General features: G+C 41.9%; 1 protein-coding gene across 2 annotated transcripts in view; it reads right to left on the bottom strand.

Annotated features, from left to right (window-relative positions):
* LOC126202888 (dynein axonemal light chain 1-like) overlaps positions 1-16,608 on the bottom strand; it is a 152,288-nt gene that overhangs the window by 73,845 nt on the left and 61,835 nt on the right. For both annotated transcript variants that reach the window (XM_049936963.1, XM_049936955.1), the window contains exon 3: positions 2,281-2,392. In XM_049936963.1, coding sequence (XP_049792920.1) covers positions 2,281-2,392 — 112 coding nt within the window. The remainder of the gene's footprint in view (positions 1-2,280; positions 2,393-16,608) is intronic.

Here is a 16,608-nt window from a genome sequence, read left to right as displayed (position 1 = left end):
TTGGGTGGAAGTGAGGAATAATAGGCTGTGTTCTGTGAAAACTTCAGTGTCACCGTAGCTTACCTCCTTCTGACTGTGACGAGCTGAAGAAGTATCACTTACGACGCTTAGAGTGGGACATTGCCCACTTTCTCTTATGATGCGAGGAGACCCCAGTGTGTCATAGATGTGGAGCACAGATGTTGGTACAACATATTTTAATTGCATGTGTTTTATGTGATTACCTGAGGGCAGATCTGGGACCCACCAGCTCTGCCCTCTATCATAACTGATAATTAGATGAGTGTGGTTCATGTCTTAAGATTCTGTGTGGTGGCACACTTTTCCCAAAATACTGGTTGTCAGATTTTAACGTGTCACAGAGTAGCTCGGTCACCCACTATTTCTGAGTAGTCACCCACTCACAGACATCAGTCATCTCTTTAAATATGTTCATGCTGAAAATTTAGCCTTGATTTTATCTAGTTATTCAGCTGTTTTGTCTGGTTTTTATGGTTGGTCTTTTATAAACCTAAAAATGTCAGGGTTGTGTTTTCAGTACTTGTGTATGGATTCAACCTGGTTTCAATATTTATTTTAATTTTTTAATAGATTTTTCATTAACTTCATCTGTATTTATATCAAGTGAGGGCTCTGACGAACTCGCCATTTATCGCTGTAACCCACTAAGTGTTGTCGTAGTGTAGATCTTTTGCAGTGACGTGATTCGAGAGGCGAGGGGTTTGGAGCAGGGGTGGAATGTGGAAGGATGAGGATATTATGTAGGTTGGGTGGGCAGAGGAATAATCTTGCAGAGGGTTGTGGAGGATAGTGTAGACTATTAGTCATTCCTGAACATAACAAAAGTTAGTTGAAACCCTAGTGGAGAATTTGATTTGCTTCATTCCTGGGCAGTACTAGATCATGTGGGGGGCTCATTCTGTTGTGGCCAGTCAGTTGCTACATGGGAAATGGTAGGTGACTGGGAGGACAGAGTACACAAGATCTGTTTGTAGACAAGGTGAGGAAGGTAATTTCGGTCTGCAAAAGTCTCAGGCCATTGGCCATTGGACTGATGACCATAGAAGTTAAGTCCCATAGTGCTAGGAGCCAACCATTGGCATATTTGGAGAGGTACTTAGCGACTGCAGGTGGCTAGACTTTATGGAAGGGACTTCTTGATGTGAAATGGGTGTCAGTTGGAGGTATTGTTGACGGTTGCCAGGTTTGATGTCAGATGGAGGTACTGATATGGACACCTCTGAGATGAAGGTCAACATTGGGGAAGGTTGCTTGCTGGGCTGAGGAAGACCAGGTTAAGTGAATATGTGGAAAGGTTTTGAGGTTCTGGAGGAACGTGGTAAGGGAGCCCTCAGTCGAGATCACGAATACGGACCAGATAAGGGGTCTGGGAGTGAATGATTCCTCTGGAAGGCCCACAAACAGGTAGGCGCAGGATGATGCCTTACTGGCGCCCATGGCTGTATTGCAGATTTGTTTTTTAGGTGACGTGTTCTCAAAGAAGAATTATTTATAGACGAGGATATATTTGGTCGTGGTGACTAACAAGTTTCCAGGTTTGGTGTGAATCAGATGTTGGAAAAAGTTGTGTTCAGTGGTGGAAAGGCTGAGGGCATTGGAGGTTTCAGTGTAGAGGGATGTGGCATCTATAGATATGAGCTGAGTGATGGATGGTATAGCAACAGGAGCTGTGGGAACACTGCCAGATATGTATCCTTTTTCTCATAAGCACATGGTCTCACTCTTTACTTGTCCCTGTCCTCCACCTGCCTCTATCTGCTTCCCTGCTACCACTCAGGCCTCATACCCATGCTTCTTAACTGTCTACCACAACTGTATAGTCCTCTCCTCTTTTACCCTAACAGCACAACCTCATGATGCTCCACCGTGCAGCCCACATTCTGACCCCAACATGTACCTGCACACTCCCACTGGCATCTTCCCCCCCCCCCCCCTACACTCCTCTCCTCCCCCCCCCTCCTCCTCCATCTCAACCCGCGACCCATTCCCACTCCTGACCGCAGTTGCAGTCACAGTCAGGCATTAATGCCAGTGGGCTTGCTAGGGCTTGCTAGAGAGAGAGAGAGAGAGAGAGAGAGAGTTGTCTACATATGAGAAAGGATTTAGCCCAACAGCTGATAATGTCAAGCAGTCTTCTTTCAATGTAACAGCCTGCCACTCAGTACCTCCTGTATGTGGTGAGTAGCAACCTCCCCTATTTCATATTGTTGTTAGACTAATATATTAAATATTGTAAAGTTATATATCCTTATGTATTACCAGTCCTGAGAAAGCCTTAATGTAGTTTCTTCCCAGAGAAAGAATTTTTAAATTTTTCAGTGTGCTCACACCTGCAATCTTCTCTATCATGTTTGTAGACAGTGAAAGTTTCCTGGAACAAATTGGAGCACTAGTTTTTTCTATTTTATATACACATCAAGTTCCATAAGACCAAATTGAGGAGCAATTCTCCAAGGTCATGGAATGTGTCAGAAAATGAAATTACAACACTTAAGTAATAACTGATAAAAGTAAAATACAGGATGGCACAGGGAAACGGGAAATTTTGAACTAACGTCGTTTCCATGAATAAATTCATAAAACTAGTAATTTATTAACGAAAGTTAATGTATTCAGTATGCCATTATTCAGTATGTCTTTACAATCAAAGTGTCCAAAAGTGTCTACTTTTTAAAGATGACATTGGAAAGATGTGCTCCCATTCAGCGTTCACACTCTAACAGCCTGTTATGAAAACTCTGGAATGTGCAGTGTAGCAAATCTTGGGGAATGGCAGTGATTTCGTTTTCAGTGTTCTCCTTCAGTTCACGGATTGTTGCAGGACGTGTACGGTACACCTTGCCTTTAAGATATCCCCACAGGAAGAAGTCGCACACACTAAGATCAGGGGATCTCGCAGGCCATGCAATATCGCCGTTACGTGAAATAATGCATCTTCCAAACAACTGACGAACTGCTGCCATCGATTGTCGAGCAGTGTGTGACGAGGCTCTGTCCTGCCGAAACCACATGTTTTTGACCTTAAGATTAAGCTCGTACAGTCTCGGTGTAAAGAATGTTTGAAGCATTTCAACATATCGAGCGGATGTTACTGTCACTGCACTACCATCCTCACATTCAAAAAAATAAGGGCCGACAACACCATGATATGATACAGCACACCATATTGTGACCTTGGCACTATTTAGTGGTCGCTGGTGATACTCACAAGGATTGTCCTGTGCCCAATAACGAAAATTCTGTTTGTTCGCGAATCCGCTCAGGTGGAAATGGGCTTCGTCTGATATCCATAAGTTACCAAGGAAATTCGCGTCCTCGTTGATTTTACCCAATATCTGGCTACTAAACTCCATACATGACGCTGGGTCTCGTTCGTGTAAGTCTTGCACAATCTGCAACTTATAGGGATGGAAGTCTAATTCATGCAGTGTTCTTTTTAATCTTCATTGCTTAATCCCTAGCGAAGATGCATGCTGTCGAACGGAGCGGCTAGGACTTGTCTCGATTGCAGCTCTAGCAGCTGCAATGTTCTCTGGGGTGCGTACCGTTGGAATGCCACCTGGAGGTTTCTTTTTCAAGGCAGATCCTGTTTCTTCAAAGTTACCCACCCACATTGTAATCGCATGCGCAGATGGGACCTGTCCATGACATCCAAACTGGAAATGCTGTCGAAATGTTCTCTGCGCGGCAGTCGCACTATCACCATTTTGGTAAAACGCTCTCACAGCTACTGCACGTTCTGCACCAGTCCAATTCTCCATGATTACTAAATGGCAATGCGTTCACATCAATTGTGCAAAGTTTCGAACATCTGCCGATGCTACAGTGTTGCTAACTGTAACGTTCAAAATTTCCCGTTCCCCTGCGCCACTCTGTATTTATGAACCCAAAAAAAGTAAAGCCATAAATAAATGCAATCAACAGCTCAATAAGAATCATCTTAATTTTTCAAGGAACTCCTCAACAGAAGAGAATGGGTGACCCATGAGGAAACTCTTCAGTTTCAATTTTAAAGCACATGGATTACTACTAAGACTTTTGAATTCGAGTGTCGCTTATTGAAAATGGATGCAGCAGTATACTGCACACTTTCATGCACAAGAGTTAAGGAAGTGCAATCCAAATGCAGGTTTGATTTCTGCCGAGTATTAACTGAATGAAAGCTGCTTATTCTCGGAAATAAGATAATATTGTTAACAAGAAATTACAGAAAGAAATACATATATTGAGAGGCCAATGTCGAAATACCCAGACTCGTGAACAGGGGTCGACAAGAGGTTCATGAACTTACACCACTTATTGCCCAAACTGCCCATTTCTGAGCCAAAAATATCCTTTTAGAATGGGAAGAGTTACCCACAAAATATAATACCATACGACATAAGCAAATGAAAATAATCAAAGCAGACTAATTTTTGTGTTGAATGATCACTCACTTTAGATATCATTCAAATAGTAAAAATGGCAGCATTAAGTCTTTGAACAATATCCTGAATGTGGGCTTTCCATGACAGCTTACCATCTATCTGAACACCTAGAAATTTGAACTGTTCAGTTTCACTAATCATGTGCCCATTCTGTGAAATTAAAACGTCAGGTTTTGTAGAATTGTGTGTTAGAAACTGTAACAACTGAGTCCTTCTGTGATTTAGGATTAGTTTATTTTCTACAAGCCATGAACTTATGTCATGAACTGCACTATTTGAAACCAAGCCAATGTTGCGTACAGCCATCCTTTACTACCAAGCTAGTGTCATCAACAAACCATCCTCCAACACTGTCACAGAATCACATAATTTGTAAACAAAAGTTCAAATAGCTCTTATATATAAGTAGCTCCTTGCGTTTCTTTGTAGATCTCAGTACTTTTCAGTATTTTTTTCTCCTGGAGATCTTTTTACAAATCTTGACAAAACTTATGAGATTTGGATGACAAGACTGTCCTACTATTAACCTAGTGCAAGAATAGATCCAAGTATTGAAACACAGCTTATAATGAGTTTTTCTAAGAGTATTTCGTACTTGTTTATAATCCCCTTAGGTTTCAATGGCAGACAAAAGTGGTTATTAAACTTTGGAAAGTTCAAATCCCAGTACAGAAATATTTGCAATGAAACTCATAAATGTGAAATATTTAACAACTTCAAAACTGTATCACAATTGCATAGATATGTAAACAGTAGTCATGCTCTTATTAATAAATGTATTAATAAATGTTAAATGTTTTGTTACAGTTAGAACTTTATTATTACACCTGCATATGAACATTTATAAAATATAGCTGCAAATTCCAAACTTAATTATTCTTCTCTGATTTATTCAAAAGACAAATCTTTGCAGTGTACTAAAATCGTCATCATGATCATCATTTATTGCTCCATTCTGATCCATTACATATAAGGGGTGTTGAAAAAGAAATGAGCCGGAGGCATAATTACGGAACCAGTACCTGTATGTTAGAAGTATTGACCCTGGCTGTTGAGACACTTGTCCCACTGTGACACTAGGTGGTGAATGGCTGTCTCATAAAATTCCTTGGGCTGCGATGTTAACCAGTTCCGCACGTACTGCTGGATGTCGTCATCCACACGAGCGCAGGAAAGGTTATGCTGACATTCTTGTTTGACCGAGATGCCCCCTTCTGATTCACTTCCTGCAGCATGGCACAACTGTGAATGCCCAGCATCACTCGCAAACCTTGACCACCCTTTGCCAAGCGATCAAATCAAAATGACCAGGCAATCTTACCTGTGGGGTCATTCTGCTCCACGACAATGCAAAGCCTTGTACGGTCCACACAGTTGCGGCACTACTGCACAAATTCAAATGGGAGGTTCTCGGCCACCCTCCATACAGTCTGGAACTCTCTCCCTGTGATTACACCATTTTTTGTCCCCTTAAAAAGGCTCTGAGGGGCAAATGATTCACCTCGGATGACAACGTCCAGTTGCATGTGCAGAACTGTGTAACATCATGACCCCTGGAATTTTATGAGCCAGCCATTCACCACCTTGGGTCACAGTGGGACAAGTGTCTCAACAACCAGGGTAAATACTTCTAACATATGGGTACTGGTTTCTATAATAATGCCTCTGGCTCGTTTCTTTTTGAATGCACCTTATACTTAAGTAGTGAATGGAATATAAGACAATTAAGTGATTAGGAAGATTTTGGCTGTAAATAGCCATCTTCAGTGCTTTTTCATTATGGTAAAATGTAATGAAAATGAACTGAAGATGAGTATTTACAGCCAAAATCTAACTCTGCAAGAATAATAAAAGCTACTGACTACTTTGTGCCTCTCCTTCCTTATAGTCTGTGGTTGCTGTGCACAATGCTTCCTGATGGAGTCAAAGTTGGTTAGTTTAGTGATTGTTTGTGACCATATGATGTTGAATAAATATTACTATTAGTGTTATTATTACTACTATTACTACTACTACTACTACTACTACTATTAGTGGGGGTATTAACATGAAAAACAAAACACAGTCTATTATGTCCATGCTATGGGCCTCGCGTTCAGTCAGTTTTAACATACTTCTAAAGTAAATGTTCCTTTTTATACATTATTTAAGCAGCACGGAAGTCGTACAAGTTTTTCTTCCTGACAAATTGAAACAAACACAATAGTTCCATGTGAGATGCTACACTGTTTCAGTGTCAGTTCTTCACCCAGTGAATGGCTGTTAACAGGCAATCCACCTCTTACAGTACTAGCTGTAACAGAAACTAACTAGAAAGAATCCTTCAGATCTTCCAAACTTTGAATAAGTTACAAGGATAGTGATAGCAGTGTGTGGGGTCATCAGGGTAGGGCAATTAGGTGATCACTACTCATAGCCACGGTCCAGTGACTCTATTCATAACACAATATACACATACACTCTTAACAGTCAATGCCTCGGTGGCCTACAGAAACCAATGTTGACACAGACGAGCTGTGAATGATGTCAACCAAACCATCAGCTGTCATAAAAGTCTCATTTTTATTCTGCACAGTTTATTCACAGCTGACAACCCATGCATGTGGATTCAGTGGATGATGGAATGTGCATACAGTGGTGGAGGGTGAATGTTCATTTCCTTAATTTTTGTATTGTTATCCATCTCAATATTCTGAATATTTTTGGAGCTACCCTTGTGGTATTAAAAACAACGTTTCCTCTTTTTGTAGTGGTAATTACATCCCTGTTCACCAAGACAGTTGGTCATTAGCTAACAATAAATTATATCAACTGTAGTAAAAGCAGAATACATTTGACATTCACTGCTGTTGAAAAGAATCCTCTAGTTGTCTTTTATCTTTCATTATAGTATTTAACTACACTCCTGGAAATGGAAAAAAGAACACATTGACGCCGGTGTGTCAGACCCACCATACTTGCTCCGGACACTGCGAGAGGGCTGTACAAGCAATGATCACACGCACGGCACAGCGGACACACCATGAACCGCGGTGTTGGCCATCGAATGGCGCTAGCTGCGCAGCATTTGTGCACCGCCGCCGTCAGTGTCAGCCAGTTTGCCGTGGTATATGGAGCTCCATCGCAGTCTTTAACACTGGTAGCATGCCACGACAGCGTGGACGTGAACCGTATGTGCAGTTGACGGACTTTGAGCGAGGGCGTATAGTGGGCATGCGGGAGGCCGGGTGGACGTACCGCCGAATTGCTCAACACGTGGGGCGTGAGGTCTCCACAGTACATCGATGTTGTCGCCAGTGGTCGGCGGAAGGTGCACGTGCCCGTCGACCTGGGACCGGACCGCAGCGACGCACGGATGCACGCCAAGACCGTAGGATCCTACGCAGTGCCGTAGGGGACCGCACCGCCACTTCCCAGCAAATTAGGGACACTGTTGCTCCTGGGGTATCGGCGAGGACCATTCGCAACCGTCTCCATGAAGCTGGGCTACGGTCCCGCACACCGTTAGGCCGTCTTCCGCTCACGCCCCAACATCGTGCAGCCCGCCTCCAGTGGTGTCGCGACAGGCGTGAATGGAGGGACGAATGGAGACGTGTCGTCTTCAGCGATGAGAGTCGCTTCTGGCTTGGTGCCAATGATGGTCGTATGCGTGTTTGGCGCCGTGCAGGTGAGCGCCACAATCAGGACTGCATACGACCGAGGCACACAGGGCCAACACCCGGCATCATGGTGTGGGGAGCGATCTCCTACACTGGCCGTACACCACTGGTGATCGTCGAGGGGACACTGAATAGTGCACGGTACATCCAAACCGTCATCGAACCCATCGTTCTACCATTCCTAGACTGGCAAGGGAACTTGCTGTTCCAACAGGACAATGCACGTCCGCATGTATCCCGTGCCACCCAACATGCTCTAGAAGGTGTAAGTCAACTACCCTGGCCAGCAAGATCTCCGGATCTGTCCCCCATTGAGCATGTTTGGGACTGGATGAAGCGTCATCTCACACGGTGTGCACGTCCGGCATGAACGCTGGTCCAACTGAGGCGCCAGGTGGAAATGGCATGGCAAGCCGTTCCACAGGACTACATCCAGCATCTCTACGATCGTCTCCATGGGAGAATAGCAGCCTGCATTGCTGCGAAAGGTGGATATACACTGTACTAGTGCCGACATTGTGCATGCTCTGTTGCCTGTGTCTATGTGCCTGTGGTTCTGTCAGTGTGATCATGTGATGTATCTGACCCCAGGAATGTGTCAATAAAGTTTCCCCTTCCTGGGACAATGAATTCACGGTGTTCTTATTTCAATTTCCAGGAGTGTATATAAATACAATAGCTGCTGCAACCCTCTATTACATTAATTTCTCAGACTCTTCTTATCTCTTGGAATGTATCAAAGAACTTCCTTTGGACCACTTACCCTCCATTTGCATTGCCACATTATCTACCAATATTAATTTCATAATTAAGTCTCCAGTCCCAAGGGAGAGACTATCAGTATTACAGTATTAATTCTAGCCTGGTCCCTGGTCCACTGAGTTGTTTTCCTGTCCCTCCAGCCAATTCCCAACAAGGATCTCTCTGCTGCTCACTGAATTACTCTCTGTTTTTGAAAGATTTTTGCATTACTGCCATAAATCAAAACTGGTAATGCACACTGATTGCAATTTTCTGTTTCAGATACATTGGAAGTTTAGTACTTGACACATTACTAAATTTTTGGAAAATTATTCTTCTTCTTCTGTTTTTATCTTTTTCTTTCCATCATGTTGTTTTCTTCAACTACCATAGATAATTAAAAAAAAACATAAACTTGTCCTATGACCTAACTGTTAATTCGTACAATTTATGTTCAATTATAAGGGTAATACAATATTTTAACCTTATAACAAATGATTTTCAGACAAACTTTCAAACTTTCTCTTTTAAATCCTTCCAGTCATTGTTAATGTTTGTCTGCACCAAAGGCACACTGTACCTGAATCCAACAGCCCACTTCAAGGTCAGAAATAATGTTTCAGATGATATCAGAATTCTAAAAGGTATTGAGCAGCAAGAATGTATATTACTTCCAACACTCTTCAACTTATATTCTGAGGCTACTTTTTGAAAAACATTGACAAAGCAATTGAGAATGTTGGTTCAAATTTAAAGAACATACATTATGCAGATCTGACTAGGATACTCACTGCTAACATAGGAGACCTTCAACTTCTTATAAGCAGAATGATTAGTGTCTGGAAATGTCTGCAAATTTTTCTGTAATTCTACACTGTCTTGCTCTTCCAGCAATCCAGACAAATGCTTCCACTCAAGGTAAAGGAAAGACAATTGACAATGAAAGTACATCATTGTTAAAAATGAATTGTATGTGTAAAGTGTGCACAATTTCTTTCTGGGGGGTAGAAGACTCACACCTGTCAGTTAAACAGTTAAAGAGTCACAGGTGTGAGTCTCCTTACCCCCCCCCCCTCCCCCACCATCACCACCAATGAGACTGCACAGTCACTGCTGCACACTCGTGGTGCTTTGCACTGATACACAAAACTTCACCCAGATAATTTATATAAGGTACACGACCATTCAGTAATGCATGATGCAAATAGTCATAAGCAGACAAGTTACATGAAACAAATAAGGAAGTAAATGAATATAATAGAGGGAAACATTCCACGTGCGAAAAATATATCTAAAAACAAAGATGATGTAACTTACCAAACGAAAGCGCTGGCATGTTGATAGACACACAAACAAACACAAACATACACACAAAATTCAAGCTTTCGCAACCGACGGTTGCTTCATAAGGAAAGAGGGAAGGAGAAGGCAAGACGAAAGGATGTGGGTTTTAAGGGAGAGGGTAAGGAGTCATTCCAATCCCGGGAGCAGAAAGACTTACCTTAGGGGGAAAAAAGGACAGGTATACACTCGCATACACACACACATATCCATCCGCACATACACAGACACAAGCAGACATTTGTAAAGGCAAAGAGTTTGGGCAGAGATGTCAGTCGAGGCGGAAGTACAGAGGCAAAGATGTTGTCGAATGACAGGTGAGGTACGAGTGGCGGCAACTTGAAATTAGCGGAGACTGAGGCCTGGTGGGTAATGGGAAGAGAGGATATACTGAAGGGCAAGTTCCCATCTCCAGAGGTCTGACAGGTTGGTGTTAGTGGGAAGTATCCAGATAACCCGGACAGTGTAACACTGTGCCAAGATGTGCTGGCCGTGCACCAAGGCATGTTTAGCCACAGGGTGATCCTCATTACCGACAAACACTGTCGGCCTGCGTCCATTCGTGCGAATGGACGGTTTGTTGCTGGTCATTCCCACATAGAAAGCTTCACAGTGTAGGCAGGTCAGTCGGTAAATCGCACGTGGCTCTGCCTTCGATCGTGTACACCTTCCGGGTTAAGGAAATAAAATGGTTGAAGAAATCGTGCACACTGTACACAAAAGAACTGTAAGTTCAAACACTTAGTAATTATATAGTTATGAGCAGTCTATGTTTCCTAGGAACAACACAGATTTTTAAACTCAGTCACATATAAGGGGTGTCAGGTTGTGTTGCTTCAGAACAACCAATATACTTGACAGCATTGTCTGCTATTGACAACCATTACTTCTCTGCTGCACCTGTGATAGGTAGTCCTGCGACCTCGGTTTCCACTCACGCTGCTTACACTGCTGGATAAGCTCCTATGGTGGCTCTGAAACAAACCTGGTTATGATGTTGTTATTGAGGTTTCACCAATAAGAATGTCATCCGGAGTAATGAATGAGAACTCTTCCCCGCATACTTGATTGAGAATTCAAACGTGCTTCAATTTGAGTTAGAAGTCTGTATAATTTTTCAAATGTCAAAACAGTTTTCCTGACTTTCTTCGAGTGTTTCTCGATATATCTGACACCTCTTTTCATAGTCTACCAAAAGTTGGGATACAATGTGGGATAAATGCCACGGTGTACCATTCTGTGGCACATAGTTACAAATTTGTCTTGCACGGACTGGAAAGCTAAACAGTTTGTACAGCTCGTGCAGCTAGTTCCTTGCTCCCATAAATGTCTTACCGGTGTCACCGAATATGTTTGTGAAAATAATCCTCGAAGAGCAGTAGTGAAAGATTGGGGAACGAGTCAGTGACAGGCTAGATGTTTACTGCCTCTGTTATCGTGCATACGAATGACTTTTGCCCTACTTTTGCTCATCTTCTGTTCGTGACGTATAGTGGCTCTCTGCAGTCAACCCCATACTTACAGAAAGATCTGCTTTGTTCTGTACCGACTGAAGCGAGTCGTCCCGTGACCTCGGTTGCAGTGGTTGCTTGCAAGTCATAACGAGGAAGGAATTTGTGAATTACTTGCCTAGTTACAGTTCTTTCATTGGGTCTCCAATATCTATGTCTGAGGTTTGCTGACATGACAGGAGTTGTGATTTAGTAAAATACCTGCTCACTCTTAACAGCTGTTGCTCGTCTAATGGAGTGAATTAAGTTTGCTTTTCTTGGGGAATTGTTTAGCAATGTTGTAGTTCCTCAGTCTCCTTTGAGAGTCTTGCTGTCGTGCTGTATAAATGATCACCTTCGATTCTGTGTGAAGTTTCCCTACAGTCAAGAATCCGTTGTGCCTCTCAGTGGGTTGTTACATGACTTTGTTTGTACATCTCAGTACGAGCACCAAATCTTTCAGATTTGACTATGAAGTATATTGAAACTTGGGAGTTCGAGTCTCGGTCCAGCAAAGGGTTTTAATCTGCCAGGAAGCTTCATATCAGCGCACACTCCGCTGCAGAGTGAAAATCTCATTCTGGATTAAGTATATTGTTGGTCTATTTAATTCACAATACAGGTAGCAGCAATTTAAAAACATATCTATCTAGTGTTTCAGCTACTTCATATACATAGTTTATAGTCCTAACAGGTCGGTAGAGCCAGCAATGAGCTGTTCACCACAGCTAACTGTGTTCAGGATACTGCAGTTTAATGCCTTTTGAAATGATGTCATTCATAGAGCCTATGTGATTCCAGTCTTCTACTACAGAGAGCTGGTGGATTTCAGAGACACAATTTCCAACAGTTTTCTGCAACTCTGGTTTTTTCACCAACCGTAATAAAGAATTTGTTCAAATGGAAGTTTGGGCACTATTTAAATTAAACCAAGGTATTGTGTCCATCAATCTAGCCAAGAGTAAGGCCACATAAAGTATTTCAGTGATATCTTCTTGACTGGCACAACTCTGGACTTTGAACTTATATGCTCAACTGAGAAAGAATTTTCTCGAGAAATACCTCAACGATAAATGCAGGTGCATACACTGACTCAAAAGCATCTGAAAATCCTTGTAGCTTTGCTTACTTTACTCCACTGCTGATCACTCTTTGTTCAATATGAATAACATTCAATAGCAGGAGATGACTACTCACCTGTTCCCACCTTCAGGTCATCTGGTAACAGCTGATCCCATTATATCTGCCAAAGGTGTTGCAGGAATATCTTGCTATACACCACTGGTCCCATCAGCATCAACAGATCAAATATGGAAGCAGTCTCAGAAAGTACATGCTGTTGAGTCCAGCTCACAGTACTATTCTCTGCATCAGTGAGCAAGAACTGGAAGGTATTGTTATGAGGAAACAGACCAAAAGTTTTGACTGTTTCTTGCTGTTCATTGCCCACACTATAGTATTTGCCCTTTACTGTGTTCAGGTGCTACGTTTTCCAGCAATCTCATATCGTTGACACCCCCTTTATGAAGGGTAAATCCTCCACTCTAAAGTAATCTAATCAGCTCTTCCTGCAGACAGAGTGCCTCCTCTGTATGGCTGCTGTGTTCAAAATACTATATACATAAAAAATCTCTTTGTAATATGTTCACAGCCTTTGGATACTTCATTCTCTCATCTTCTGCAAATTGTAAGAGATATTGCAGTTGCTGTACTATAGGTGACTGTTGTCAAATGGTAGGCCTCGATTGGGTCATTGGGAGACATATGTCATAGAATCTTTTTAATATCTTGAGCTATCTTTCGTACCTCAAACTGCTTGTACATTTTTGTAATATCAGCTGTGAAAACACGTATGTGCCTTTGTAAAGACAGGACAATAAAATACAATGACAGAAAAAATTGCAACATCAAAAAATAATTAATGTAGAGTAATTAAATTTTGGGAATACATTTGTCTAGATAACATATCTACACAATTAACGTTCCAAGCTCACAAGTTGATGTAAGTGCGAGATAAGCCACTGCAAATGTGAGCTGCTGGTACATTAGTAACTGGTGTAAATGACAGAATGTTGAATGCGAGCGTGCAAATGTGCACGCATTGTGTTGTACAAGTGACATATGTCACTTTGTAGGATGGAGTTCCATGTCTGTTGCTCTTAGCTGGTCAATACAGGGACAGGTAATGCTGTTTTGTGCACGGCACTAGAGTTCTCATCCAATGATACCCTGTATGTGTTCGATTGGAGACCGATTTAGTGACTGAGCAGGACAAGGCAACATGTCAACACTCTGTAGAGCACGGTGGATTACAACAGTGTCGGAAAATGACCCCTCGCATGCTGTCCACGAATGGCAGTTCGACAGGTCCAATCACCAGAATGACGTACAGTTTTACAGTCACGGTGTGTAGGATAACCACGAGAGTGCTCCTGTTGCCATACGAAATCACACACCAGATCATAACTCCAGCTGAAGATACAGTGTGTGTAGGATGCAGATAGGTCGGATGCAGGCCCTCAACCGGCTTCCTCCTAACCGACGCACAGTCGTCACTGGCACCGAGGCAGAACCAGATTTCGTCAGAAAACACGACAGGCTTCCAACCTACCCCCCAATGAGATCTTGCCTGACACCACTGAAGTTGCAAATTTTGGTGGTTTTGGGCCAATGGAATGCATGCATTCTGGCTCAGAATGGTACCTGAAGTAACCAATTTGTAGCAGTTCATTGTGTCACTATGGTGTCATCTGCTACTCAAATTGCTGCTGCAGACAAATTATGATGCACCAAAGTTGTGCGTTGAACACAGGTCTTCCCTCTCGGTAGTGCCGTGTGGCTGTTCGGAGCCTAGTCTTCTCGGAAACGTACATTCTCGGGAGTACTGCTGCCGACAATCGTGTACAGTGGCTACATTCCTTTTGAGTCTTTCTGCAATACCCCAGAGGAAACACCCAGACTCTCGTACCCCTATTATAATACCTTGTTCGACGTCAGTGAAGTGTTGCCTTAAAGGCATTCTTGACTATTACCATCTCACCACATCCAATCTCAAAGGTAATGAATGAATGCTCGTGACTGTTTCGATAAGTATTGAAAGCAAACCTGATTTGTATCCTCGTAGTGGCACTACTAGTGCCACTGTTATGCAACTGGTGCAAAATTTGAATACACATAATCTTCCAGATGTAGAGACACGCCTACCAACTTTTGTTTATGTCGCACAACTCCTTCTTGGTGTTATGATTTTGTTTCTCTCACGCCTACCAACTTTTGTTTATGTCACACAACTCCTTCTTGGTGTTATGATTTTGTTTTCCTTCGGTGTATAAGTCACCTTGCATTCACAGTGGACCACCATTATGACTGGTACATGTTTATTCAAACATTAAACAATTAACTTTAATTTAGCTGGAATGACATATGTTTTTCACTTCATCATCTTGTACTCTACAAGGACTGCATGTTCCCTTTATGATCTGAGCTACAATACTGAAGTTAGTGGTTTATGTAAACAATGAGATAAAAATCTGAGCTAAAACTTACTGATTACCTGAAGGTGCCTTTTTTCAAGATTGTGCTCACACATAGACTTGTGTAACAATGTGAAAAACAGTGCTAATGTACATGGTGGTTATAATTAAACTTTCACTACTTGAACCAAAGTAGACAGAAAACTACTTATCATGTGGGTACCCAACTTTGTAACAATGACTGTGCACTACAGGATTTGCATTATTGGTAATTTTACTGTCATGACTTTCCATAAGGCACTGGTAATGGTATGGCGATGTAGGGTCGAAACACAAGAATAAGTGTACATTAAAGCTGCAGACAGTCAATGTGGGTCTGCACGAGGTGAGCTGTACAAGTACCGATGCATTAAAGGGGTACAGGGAGGTCCTCTATCTGCATTGAAACTGAAGAAGTTGATTCAGAAGTTCAAATTAACTAGTGATTTGGGAATTGCTCCCGGAAGAGGCCAATGGCCAATTCTCCCACAACTGACGAAGAAGTTACTGGAGCCTCGGCTGGTAATCCTGGATGCCATTTGCGATCTTCAAGCAGTGCATGAATTGTGTCATGACAGTTGAACAATCCATGGTCCACCACTTGGAAAATGCTGCAAACATTTGTGAAATGGTATCTGTAATGCAGTTCCAGGTTATGATGGATGCAGATGGTTATCACACTGAACATCATTTGTAACCCAGAATGTAAGCATGGTACACAATTAATAAATGTTACTCTCATATGTGGAAATTAAAATATTTTTCTTTCAATGGTTTATTCATTACTTATCTTTCACATATCCTCACAATTGCCTGCACAAAGTTTCACTGTCCTATGATCACTCTTTTTTCATGGGGGCCCTCTCAAGTAGTGAAAGTTTATTTACATTCACCCTGTGTGATAAATATTGAGAATATACATTGCTGTTGAAGTGGGGAACATAATGGAACATATGATAATTGTAATGTGAGACAAACAATGTTACACCACTGTAGTTGAATTCTTAAAAGCAAAGTTTAAAGAGTGGTCATAAAACTTCTAAAACTAATTTAGAAGAATTTGGTCAGGGTGTGGAAAAAATTGAAATACTGCACTAATCGCATAATTACTTACACTGCACAAGAGAGGATATGATTTTCTGGAATGATATTATTGCCAAAGTTTGCAGCATATTAAGCAGCTGTAGCTCACAAGGGACAGCGAGCTAAGTTTGAGACAACTCTGCTAAATGACCAAAATTCCCAAAATATATCTTGTATCATCAAAATAAAAAATGAAGTTACACACAATTGTTTTGTAATGAGATTGTCATTGCTACAAATTTCTGATAATTCAGGTTAAATAGCCAGTAAGTACAAATTTTGCAGATCACTTGGAAATGTTCAAAACTATGAAATATTTTTGTGATACATAGAA

The sequence above is a fragment of the Schistocerca nitens genome, chromosome 1 (assembly GCF_023898315.1).
Source record: "Schistocerca nitens isolate TAMUIC-IGC-003100 chromosome 1, iqSchNite1.1, whole genome shotgun sequence".
Lineage (NCBI taxonomy): Eukaryota > Metazoa > Arthropoda > Insecta > Orthoptera > Acrididae > Schistocerca > Schistocerca nitens.
The sequence above is the reverse complement of the archived record's forward strand: the minus strand, read 5'-3'. Positions and strand labels throughout refer to the sequence as shown.